Source organism: Brienomyrus brachyistius, unplaced genomic scaffold, assembly GCF_023856365.1.
Source record: "Brienomyrus brachyistius isolate T26 unplaced genomic scaffold, BBRACH_0.4 scaffold76, whole genome shotgun sequence".
Classification (NCBI taxonomy): Eukaryota; Metazoa; Chordata; class Actinopteri; order Osteoglossiformes; family Mormyridae; genus Brienomyrus; species Brienomyrus brachyistius.
In genome coordinates, this window is record NW_026042351.1 from 471,226 (window position 1) to 484,124 (window position 12,899).

At 43.3% G+C, this 12,899-nt stretch overlaps 1 protein-coding gene across 1 annotated transcript; it reads left to right on the forward strand.

Annotated features, from left to right (window-relative positions):
• Positions 1-7,413: 7,413 nt before the first annotated feature.
• Positions 7,414-9,909, forward strand: LOC125726789 (uncharacterized). Its single transcript, XM_049003285.1, has 2 exons — positions 7,414-7,558; positions 8,837-9,909. Exons 1-2 carry the CDS (start codon positions 7,447-7,449, stop codon positions 9,580-9,582), a joined length of 858 nt encoding a protein of 285 aa, XP_048859242.1. The 5' UTR covers positions 7,414-7,446; the 3' UTR covers positions 9,583-9,909.
• The last annotated feature ends 2,990 nt before the right edge of the window (positions 9,910-12,899 follow it).

Here is a 12,899-nt window from a genome sequence, read left to right on the forward strand (position 1 = left end):
AGAAGGACTTGTGATACCTCCCCCCTTGAGAGCGGATGTTCTTCAGCGTCTGCATGAAGGCTATCAGGGAATTACAAAATGCCGAGCCAGAGCTACACTGTCAGTATGGTGGCCCGGTATCACAGCACAGATTAGCCAGATGGTGGACAGCTGGGTCCTAAATGGCCAGATCTGCAAGTTTTTCGCAAGCAGGATGAGGAGAGAAGGCGTCAGCAGGCAAAACACTACAACCGCAGACTCCGCTCCAGACCTCTCGCAGAACTGACATCTGGTCAGACAGTTTGGATTAGCACAGAAGGGACTGCTGGGAGTCGTCAGACCTGCAGATACTCCTAGACCATATGTTATAGAGACTGTAAAGGTCATCTTTGGCCTACAGGGACTGTTACTAAGTCAAGTTGACTGGAAAACCACCTGACAGAATGGACTTGTGAACAAAGAGGGAAGTTCAGTAGAAGAGAGAGAGAGAGAGAGAGAGAGAGAGAGAAGGAGGTTGTTGATAGCAGTAACAGAAATTAATGTCAAAAGGTACACAGCACATTTGACTTAAGCTAAAAGGAGGAGGTGTAATAATAGGACTACTGTTCCCATAATGCTCTATTCCCCACAGTGCTTTTGTGCCTTGTATGCGGTATTCCAGTTGTTGTATTAAACACAATCTAACCATGTAGAGACAGTCCTATCTGCTCATTATACAGTTTAGTCAGGGTGATGACTGACTGATGACTGATAACTGACGGGGACAGTAAAGTTACTTTGGTTAGTCTTTATTTATTTACTATTTTTTTATTTTTGGTTATTTCTGTATGTTTTTCCCTTTTTTTAAATATTCTTTAATTACATTTGGTTGTTTGGAGCCTATTGACACTTGATAGAGGGATTTAATGGACAATAAAGAATGTGCATCCTATCCTATCCTGTAAGGCATTCAAGTTTGTCCATCAGTCCACAGGCCAGCAAGCAAAGGCAGTTTAAAGTTTATAAAAGTTTAGATGAATGCAAGTATTTTCTGGCTGATCATGTACACGGGACTGATTGCTTCCTAATTGTATAGTTTTTATTGTTTATCATTTTATATGTTTTATCCTGGGGTGGCATGGTGGTGCAGTGGTTAGCACTGTTGCCTCACACCTCTGGGACCCAGGTTCGAATCTCCGCCGGGGTCACATGTGTGTGGAGTTTGCATGTTCTCCCCATGTCATTGTGGGGTTTTCTCCGGGTACTCCGGTTTCCCCCCACAGTCCAAAAACATGCTGAAGCTAATTGGAGTTACTAAATTGCCCATAGGTGTGCATGTGTGAGTGAATGGTGTGTGAGTGTGCCCTGTGATGGGCTGGCCCCCCATCCTGGGTTGTTCCCTGCCTCGTGCCCATTGCCTCCGGGAAAGGACCCCCCGCAACCCAGTAGGATAAGCGATTTGGAAAATGGATGGATGGATGGATATATATGATATTTGATGTATACACAGGCCTATAGAGGACTCGGACGTCAGCCCCTCACACAGGCCTGTAGAAGACTCGGACGTCAGGACTAGCCCCTATAGAGGACTCGGAGGTCAGCCCCTCGCACAGGCCTATAGAGGACTCGGAGGTCAGCCCATCGCACAGGCTTATAGAGGACTCAGACGCCCCTCGCACAGGCCAATAGAGGACTCGGACGTCAGCCCCTCGCACAGGCCTATAGTGGACTCGGACGTCAGCCCCTCGCACAGGCCTATAGAGGACTCAGACGCCCCTCACACAGGCCTATAGAGGACTCGGACGCCGGCCCCTCGCACAGGCCAATAGAGGACTCGGACGTCGGCCCCCCGCACAGGCCTATAGAGGACTCGGACGTCAGCCCCTCACACAGGCCTATAGTGGTCTCAGACGCCCCTCGCACAGGCCTATAGAGGACTCGGACGCCGGCCCCTCGCACAGGCCAATAGAGGACTCGGACGTCGGCCCCCCGCACAGGCCTATAGAGGACTCGGACGTCGGCCCCCCGCACAGGCCTATAGAGGACTCGGACGTCGGCCCCTCGCACAGGCCTATAGAGGACTCAGACGTCGGCCCCCCACACAGGCTTATAGAGGACTCAGACGTCAGCCTCTCACACAGACCTATAGAGGAATCACTGAAAGTATCCTTACCAGTGGCAGTGAGAGGAAATCTCTTCAAGGAGTTGTTGTAAAAACTGCATAAAGGATCATAGGCTCTGACCTCCCCTCTTTGGACACATTAAATACACAATGCTGTCGGAGGAAAACTCAGAACATACTCAGTGATCAACATCACCCAGCATTATGCCTGTTTAGGAGGAAGAACTTTATGATACAACCTAAGACACCGCAGGCCAGAGAGCATGACCGCCTACAAAACACGATTCTACAACAGCTTTATCCCAGCCACAGTTAGACTGATGGCTAAGCACATTAAAGTGGGTATGAAATACAGGCCCCCCCCCGTGGACATTACCTGGACAGTTACCACTGCAAAGAGGCAATCAGACACATCGGAGCACTACAGCCTCACTTTCATTCTTTCCCTTAGGTAGTCAAATAACTCTTTCAGTGCAATAGTCTAACAAACATGTGCAATATTCCACTTTTCTGTACATTATACTGTCTTGATATTATTTCTGTGAAATAATTCACTCACACACCCAGGCCATGCACTCTGTATCCTGTATCTGCATCTGTACACAGTGTGTAACCACTTACTGTATTACGTTCTGGAATTAGTGTGTTGGCTGCTTTTATTATTTACATTTTTTATATTATGTTATTTAATGTTTTAAAAAACTGTCTCTTCTCCTCTGTCTCTCTATTTTTTAAAAATGACTCTGGGAGATACGCACAAGAATTTCAATGTACTTCTACTGACCTGTTCCTGTGCAAATGGCAATAAAGATATCTACTACTACTCTACCAATGATATACCAGGCCCTTCAGGTCTGGGTGTGCAGCAGGACCACAAGACAGGAGAGTTCAGGACAACTGACTTCACTGACTCGACCTGGTCCACTGATGCTGAATAACCTCTCAGGTGACAATGAGCAAAAGCGGAGAGATGTAGGTGGGAGCTATGGAAGTGAGAAGAGTGAGCAAACTGTAGGATATACCCAAGATGACGTAAACCAGGATGGGTTACCAAAACATAATAGTGGAAATTGGTGGTATAAAGGGGCTGATACACCGCTGCTTCATTAGGGAGGAGGATTGTGTGGTGTGTGCGAGTGCAGAGCCTCCAGCTCAGGGAGTCCCTTTCCCGTACACTAATAACCAGTGTGGAGACTGGGGAATGGAGAGAGTTAGAAGAGTCTGGAAGGGTCTGTGTCAGGATGGTTTGATTCCCCTGATAAAGTATGCAAACTTAAATCTAGTCCGAAAGTGCGCATGCAGTACTGTCCATATTGGTGCCTGATATACCAGGGAAATATTAAATATGCTTATAGCGTGGACAGTTTAGGCCTTGGGAAGGTGGACAGCGATATATTATGGGGCAGAAATTGAGTTTTTTTCAAGGGACTTCCTTGTGAGTGTTTTAAGAATAATGGGACAGAGGAGGTGGGCATCTCCGGGGGAGACTGTGGAACTGTTTGGGATGTGAAAGGCGACCAAATGCAGAATGGAGAAGTATGGAGCATTCCAATGGATGCATTAGAGAACCAGAGCGTACCTCTGGCAGATACGTGGTGGCTGTGTGGTCAGGAGGGAGGATTGAGGCCTCCTCTCCCCAATAATTGTGGAGGCCTCTGCACTAGGGGGATGTTAGCTAGCCAGGTGGATATTTACTCTGACAAACAGCCCTCTAGGTTCCACAGGTTTCTTACGAGCTGCGAAGATGATCCCAGTGTGTATATAGATGCCATATGCCAGCCGAGGGGCATTCCAGACAAATATAAGGTGAGAAGTGAGATAGCTGCAGGGTTTGAATCATTATTAATTTGGCCTACTGTTAACAAAAATGTGGAATGGATAAATTATTTGTACTATAATCAGCAGAGGTTTACCAACTATACTCAGGAGGCACTCGCATCTCTGGGGGAGCAGCTTCAGGCCACCAGTCTGATGGCATGACAGAACAGGATGGCCCTGGATTGGCTCCTGGCAGAGAAAGGGGGAGTGTGTGTGCTGTTCGGGGATCAGTGCTGTACATTTATTCCCAATAATACAGCCCTGGATGTTTCATTTACTGAGGGTATGAGAAAGTTGCAGGGGTTACAGGATGAGATGGCGAGAAATTCGGGACAACATGACGGGTTGTTTGACTGGTGCTATAATATGTGGGGTAGTTGGCAGTAAGCCCTTATGAAAGCACTCTGTGTGCGTGCTGTGTTCATTCTTGCTTTGCTACTAATCTTTTGTTGTGTAGTTCCTCTTGTTCGCTCCCTAGTGGGAAAAGCGCTGTCTTAGCAGGCGACTATAGCTGCAATGTTTAGAGTGGTGGGAGGACCGTTTGGAGCGGCAACCTCCTGGACCAACACGGAAACGGATGGCGACATAGACACCTTGGATACGCTCCTGCCCATAGCTGAAGTTCGGCCGTACCGCCTGTGAATACTCCATGTTGGAAACGCTGCAGCCTGCCTGCCGCCCACGACACCTGGGACTTTCCTGCTCATGACAGAGTGCCTGTTATAGTAATCTACAGTGTTATCAGTTAACCTTTCAGTTATCTTTGCATTAGCCGTATATGTTTATGTAATGAGCTTGTGGTAGGTGATGTACTCCTGGTAGATTATGTATTCCTGATAATATATGCAATGTATCCTGGGGAGTTCATTGCTGTTGGTTGATTCTGAGTGTTGATAGTTTGTGAGCCATGTCAGCCATGGACCCCGAAGGGGGGCTGCGCCTGTGGCGGGCTGGGAGTGGAATTTCCCTAGATCTTAGGGTTTTAGCCCTCCCTCCTAGGCTGGATGGACAGAATTGTGTGTGGGACTCTTTAGAATCCCAAAGGGGGGAAATATATGGGATATTATTTAGCACTATACAATGTAGAATATAATCATTACGGTATTATTAAAAAGCATGCCAAATACCCGTGATGTAATCATTACAATGTAATCATTACAATGTAATCATTATAATGTAATCAACACAATGTAATCAATTGAGTATGTATTTGCACCTTGTATTAGCCTCAAATGTTCTGTTAGCTACTTTATGTTAGCCCTGAATGCATGAATATCCACCTTTATTAGTGTTATGCCTTATCATTATGTTGAAGGACAAATATATTATCAACCCTCTAATTAGACAATGTGCAACAGGCTCACCAAAAGTTCACGGCTGAGCATTTTTAAAAAACCAAGTGGAGATGGTCGCACCACCATTACGTTCGGCTGAGGGACCAAACAGTAAAAGAAATGATGGACAAACATATCACCTAGGGCTGTGGATTGATGTAAAAAACAATGATTGTGAATGGTTGAAGGAATGATGATGCTTAAGTGACGAGATATTGTTAAATGATAAGAACTTGTATAAAAATAGGTATAAAACAGTACTTGACACACTTTAAGTGTCCGGCCTTGGTTGTAACTTAATTGTTGCAATAAAGACTGAATTTGGATCTACACCAGCGGCTTCTGACTTCTGATTTAGCAGGGAATGAAAAACCACAAAACTAACATTTTGCCTTTTTCCCCATCTGTAACTGTTATTATGTTATTATCATTTAGAACTGAATATCCATACTCCCTTTTAATCTCATGCATCTTTTTTTATCATTCCCCAGACTTTACTAATGTCAGTTTCCCGTCCTACTGAATTACAGAAGGACCTCCAAAACTCCCTCTTTGCTCATTTAACTACCCTCCTTACGTTAGCCTGCAACTTTTTGTACTCAATCAAATTCTGAAAGTTGTGAGTACTTTTTAACATTGTAAAAGCTTTGTTCCGAGACTTAACTGCAGTATCACATTCCTTTGTTTACTATGAGATCTTTGGTTAGTCTGCTTTGCTGCCTCTAGAATTACTGCATCATGGTTAGATTTCTTTTGTCCGACATAAAGCCGGCCCTGCAAAACGTCACCTAACGTCACCAAGTCACATGGTACAAAAACCTACAAGACGATCGTGACAGATCGTGCAGCACGTGCAGAGAGCAAGTAAGATCGTGCAGCACCTTTCAGCCGGCGTAACTGTAAATGTCGCTACCATGTGCCCCTGGCTTATTTTGTAAATGTTCTTGTTTGTTTTGTTAATCTTAATGGTCACTGGTCAGCTATTACTTCTGTTGTAATTTAAAGCTTCAATAACAAAAATAATAAAAAAACCTCTCAGCCGGCTGCACAAACTGGACCTGCCTCCGTGACACAACTTTGCCCTTATTGGCTGAACAATTTTAGTCACACGCATGACGTTTGTATCTCTGGAAGTTCCGATACGTTATCTGCTATTTCTCCCGAAAAGCCTGTAAAGAAGTAAAGTTTCAATAAATGCTCTAATAGTACACATAAGTTAATCGTTTATTTATTGTTAGTTACTGTAATGTTGCGCTGCTTTATGTGTTTAATCGTCTAGTCTGTGAAGAAGGCATTCAAGTAAGAATTGCATTGTATTCTGTGCATGACAATAAAAACTTTGAATCCTTGAAATAAATGTATTTGGTCTTTTTCCTGGCAGCTATCTTTTCACTGCTAGCACTTTGGATCAGGAGTTGGTTATTGTAGAAGAGGTAATGTGCATGCAGGTGATATTTGTATAGATGTATCTACACCCTTTTGGAAGTGCGGCCATCTCAGTCAGGTCTCGCACTACGAGGAGTAGAAGTTGTCTAGTTTGGCTGCTGTCAGTTTATATTACAAGTTTATATTACAGTTTATATTATTATATTACACTCCTGCAGCCGCCGGCAGATGGCGCTCCCCCTCACGTCAGCTGCAGTCAGACCTAAGTGAAGTCGAACGCACCCAACGCATTCCCAATTATCAAAAAACCCACTAATTGAATGGGTCGCGTAATTATCGCTATGAATTCTGGGAGTCTGACCGCAGCTCTCGTGTTACTTATAACAAGAAAGGAATATTATTCTATATTTTTAATGGCGACCGAATGATTGATTGATATAATGTAGTGTTTCATTCTATATCCTGTTTTGATAAGATATCGACATTTCGTAAACATTCGATATACAGTTAAACCATAATTGGTCCGTCTTGTTTCTTTGTCACCCAGAAACTTCACAACTGTGTTGTGAGCGAATTTTCAGCGCTTATATGTTTTTAAACTTGTCTTAAAATTTTGTGGTACTTCTACGTTTCTGCGCTTTTGTAAATGTAGATCATATGTTTTGTCATTTGATTAAAGCGTTTGAAGACTTTGCAGCGCGCTGACACCAATCGGCCACCGTAGCTTAGCAACCGAATCATAACAATTCTTTTCCGTTTAGAGTTTTCATTTGAACATTTAAAGCATCTCAGACTTGCAGTTTATCAGCAAGAGAGAAGACGCGAAAGATGTCCATCGTGAAAACCACCGTGAATCTCCAGAGGATTGACTGGCTGCTGCCGAAAGGTGCAGTCAGTGTGCGGATCGCCCCGGAATACATCCCCGGTCCAGTTGGCCGAGGTAAGGATGGCAAAATGATGCCCAGACTAACTCAGCACTTAAAGAGTTAAAGTCAGAATATGCTTGACTAGTCTTCTTGAATCTTCTGTTCTATTATCTTGTTTTAGAAGTACATGTCTAAATAATAAAGTAGTTCACCTTTAGCTTTAATATACGGGAGTCTTTTTGCATGTCTACTGCATTATATAATGAAATCAGTAAAATCTGTGGCTGTGCTGTGTTTAAACATCAGAGAAAATCATCATGAAGTGGTAAAGTAACAGCTGAATATGTCCTAATATACGGTGTTTCCCCGAAAATAAGACAGGGTCTTATATTAATTTTTGCTCCAAATGACGCGTTACGGCTTATATTAAGGTAGTATTTTCCGAAGTACAACATGCTACGGTATATTTACCGGTATTCATGAAAAAAATCCACATTTATTCAAACACAGACATCATGTCATCTTCTAACAGTATCTTTCCATGTAAACAATTTGACGGTGAATTTATTCATGAACAAAATTCTGCTGTATACTGCATATGTTTATTCAAATATAGTCGTCATGTCATGTTCTTCTGGAACATCATCGTAAATCTCCAAGTTCCAAATTCCGTCCTGAATATCTCGCAACTCAATTTCCTGTAGAACCAGTGTCCCCAATCTCTCATGTTTAGCAATAACTCTGTCCTTAAATGAGCGCCTCTTGTCCATGTAGCCTTCTCGTAGTATAACCGCATCTCATTCTAGTTACCGTACAATCCATGGGACAATAACTAGGGCTTATATTACGGGCTTCTTGAAAAATCATGTTAGGGCTTATTTGCGGGGAAACGCGGTAGTAATCAGAAAAAGCATAAATCTTAGTTTGGTACCTTGAGAGTGAATAAATAATGCAACTTATGGAAAGTGTAAGATATGTAAAGGATTTGACTTAATAGTCAGTTGTTGATGCCAGCATTTGGATTGAGTGGGCTGCTATATTTGATGCACATGAACCTTTCCAGTGTTGTTTTTCGCTGTTGTTCTGCGTATCAGGGAATCTGTGCACAAACTGACTTGTTTTTATAGGTCAGGTTCCCCTGCTGAAACGCAGACGGCCCAAGTCAAGACCAGCGCATAAGTTTCCCAAGCGTGTGTTTCCTGTATCCAATAAAGACGGCAGAATTTTTCTTAGTGTGCAATACCGACTGCCAAGTGTGATATCTGTGATGGTTGTGATGTAGTGTTGTTGTACAGTGACATAATGTTTCATTTAAATTAAATATGCTGTCCCCTGTCTTTATAATCCCAAAGGACAAACCAGTTCCAGTGATGCTGGCCGTCGGAAGAAGTGCCGCACCGGGCCGCCGGCAGCCAGCTCCCTGACCACGTCTGCCTCTCCTGGATCTGCTGCCATCCCGGTGGCAACCAGCAGGGGTCAGCAGGGCACAGGTCGCCGTAGAAATACGGCGGGAGGCCGGTCAGGGCGAAGAAGGAGGTATGACCAACAGAAGGGGTTAGAGCCTAAGCCCAGCTCACCAACCTTCTCCTCCTCTTCATTTTTATTTCCGTCTTCAGCCCCCTCCCCTTTTGTTTCATCCCCATTTCTTTTTATGGGCTCCTCTGTTTTATTGCCACACTTAGTCACACCTGTAAGCCCAGCTCCACATCCATTTTCAGCTCCAGGCCTGGTTCATCTGACCCCTCTGCTTCAGGCTCCAGCACAGGCTGTAGCCGCCTCATCTCACCTGGAAAAATTCTATTGGTTGTATAACTTTTATGTAACCAAGTATTCTAAAATGACCTATGACGCCAAGTGCTTTACTGAGTACTGGTGTCAGGAGTTTTGGAACAGACATTTAAATGAAATTAACTTAGCGAAACAGGGGAAGAATGAGGATAATGAGGGTACTCATTCAACCAAGAGGCGTAGGATTGATGAAGATGAGTTCATCTTTCCTATTGATGCACTGGAGCAGCTAAGTACCATGCCCAGGGCTCAGGAGATGGGTGTGGAGATGGGCTATCAGTCAGATGCACATAGCTACATTTCCCTGTAGATTCAGCACATAATTACACGAGAGTTGTCATACATACTTAGGATAAGATAAAATTAGGATATGTTACCATGTAGTTCTATAGCATAAGGTACTATAGGATAAGATTAAGATAGGATAAGGTTAAGATTGTATAGAATAAGATTAAGATAGTCTTAACTTGTATGCCATTTTATGTTTTACAAAGACATGATAAATTACCATAAGTTTAGGATAAGATTATATAAGATAGGATTGCATAGCATAAGATAAGAAAGATAGGATAAGATAACATAGAATAAAATTAAGATAGGATAGGTTACGGTAAGCTTAAGATTGTACAACATAGGATTAGATTAATTGTAAATAAAGCAGTCCTCTTTAGAGGGGGGGTGGTGGAGGGAATATTTAAGAAATAAAAATAGGATTAGTTAACATAAGGTTAAGATAAGATTGTATAACATAGGATTAGATTAATTGTAAATAAAGCAGTCCTCCTTAGAGGGGGGGTGGTGGAGGGAATATTTAAGAAATAAAAATAGGATTAGTTAACATAAGGTTAAGATTAGATTGTATAACATAGGGCTACAGTGAAGAAATCAAAAATTTCAAGGCAGCATGAAGGTAACGCACAATCAGGGATGTGCAATTTCTGAGGCATGTATTCAAAAAAAGTATTTTAATTGTGTTTTATGATTCATATTTGACTTAGTTCATGAAATAAAATGTTTTTTTCTACAGACTTTGATCAGTGTTTTTGTAATTTGTAAAATACGAGAAATACTGTATGCATGGTAATGTTAGGTGTGCAAAATGTTTGTGCTAACAAAGGACACAGAGCCCCTAGAAGGGCACAGAGCCAGGCTGAGCACCACAGCGCTATCCAGCCCATGGCTGCCGATGGTCACATTCCACCAGAACCCCCCAACACTAACTCCCCAGGGAACTTCCAAGCAGCAGAGCAGATTCCAACAACCGAGGATCAAAGGAAAAGAAAAGATACTGGCAGGAAGAAGATGATCTTGTAGCCAAAGGTTAAAAATGTAGAAGTTTGGAGAACAAATGTGTTACAAATGAAATATTATTTGAAATGTGCTACAGCTTAATCATTCTATCATACATCCATCCATCCATTTTCCAAACCGCTAATCCTACTGGGTCGCGGGGGGTCCAGAGCCTATCCCGGAAGCAATGGGCACAAGGCAGGGAACAACCCAGGATGGGGGGCCAGCCCATCGCAGGACACACTCACACACCATTCACACCTACAGGTAATTTTTAGCAACTCAAATTAGCCTCAGCATGTTTTTGGACTGTGGGGGGAAACCGGCGTACCCGGAGGAAACACCACGACGACATGGGGAGAACATGCAAACTCCACACACATGTAACCCAGGCGGAGACTCGAACCTGGGTCCCAGAGGTGTGAGGCAACAGTGCTAACCACTGCACCACCATGCCGGCCCAAAAATTTAAACAAATTCATTTTAAAAAACTTTAATCTCAGAGCCAATTGCCATTTGCCCACAAATATTTCAATTATTATTGTTTATGATTATAAATGCCGAATACATTCCTGGAGCCTTCGATTTAGCATACACAGTGCCCTCTACAGGATTCTGTCGAAACAGCATCTCTCAACCTCGTTCACAAGATTTGTGTCTTTTTCACAAAACGTTTTTCTTTGTAAATCCCAAAATCTTCCTATAAATGTATGTATGAATGCTTCTCGTCTTTTTCAGTCACACGAAGCCTTTATAAATGAGCTCCCCGATTAATCTGTTTTAAGATGTGAAAACATCTTAATTGCGTTAAGGCATGTAAACGTAGCCACCTAAAGAAAGGTAACCACGTGACTTAGCAGACTGCATGTTCCTCATCTCCTCTGTATGGACCATAGAGCTGTGTGTCGGAGAGTCTGACAACACGCTACGTTTCAAGATACAGGCATTACAATTCAGTGCGCTGCTCTATTTTGCCAACACATGGCATATAGAGAGCACACCACCAAATGGATGAAATCTGAGTAAAAACATTTGATTTTTAACCAAATCAGAATAAAGGGGTCTGCATTTATCACTGTCCCTGTAACAATCCAGCATCGTAGCACGAGAGCTATTTCGGATTCAGCCAACGAATAACGTTGCTAGTCAGCAGCCTTGTGCAAGCTACTGAAAATTACTAATTACCAATTACTGCATATAAAAGTAATTATAATAAGGGTGGGATTCGACCGTGTGTCTGCCTGGGGGGTCGCCGGCCAGGATCGCCAGCAGTTTGGACGTGTGGTTGGTGTGGCAACGCGCTGCATCAGCGTCTGCTCCCTCTGCCTGACCTGCCCTGTATAATTACATAATCAAGGAAAATAACAGTGGGCTAAAGGTTGCATAGTGATCACATTAACATCGCGTCGATGTTGAAATACATGGTGCAAACAAAAGTAGTGGAATTACACTGACGAGTTACTACCAACACTGCTAGGCAGCTAGGTTTGCTAATGCTAACGTTAGCAGCGCACCCATATGCTACTTCCTCTCGCAAGATAAGGCAGCATTACTGTCACTGTGTAAATACAATGAGATCTCTTTGGAGCAAGCCTGTCGATACCATGTTAAGTGTAAAACCACAAGTAAAATACCTTAAAAATAATAGAAATATAGATGGTGCTGAACCATGGTGAACAGTGGAGTCATAACGGAGGCTGTGCGTTGTGTTCAGTCACCTTTCACTGTAAATCACACATGGGTTCACAATCTTTTGTGTCTGCTCTGAATCCCTCAGGGCTGGAGTGAAAACTCCATTCACACTAACATGGTGCCAAGGGGTATTGGGTAGTCATGATTCTATCCTTTTTGGATGCAATTTGTTTTACTGATTTAAATAAGTTTTAAAAAATTTCAAAATATAAGGATAGCTCATTGTATCCAAAGGGATGTGCCAAGCTTGCAGTGTTGATGTGCTGCCACCTTCTGGGAAAACGATGAACTGATTTTCAGATTAAGAACATGTATGGTTTTCTGGTATCAGGTGAGAACCGTTCATACTGCGAACCTATGCTTATGGGTTAGGGTTAAGCTTGGGTCTAGAGCTCAGGGTACTTCCAGGCTTGGAGGCCAAGGGTAAGGTCTCTCTTTCCCCATGTAAGCATTGAATGATGATCCAGCACCAGGGCTTGGGTAAGTCACCACGAGTTGGGAGCCTCATTCCCCAGGTAAAGGATGAACGATGTCCATCCAGCCCGGGGATTCTGGTGAACCTCTCCTTACGCTGGAAGCCTCCTCCCTCAGGTAAGGGTTTAAGAATCTCGCGGTACTTCCATTGAGCCTTGGGGTTCTGGATAA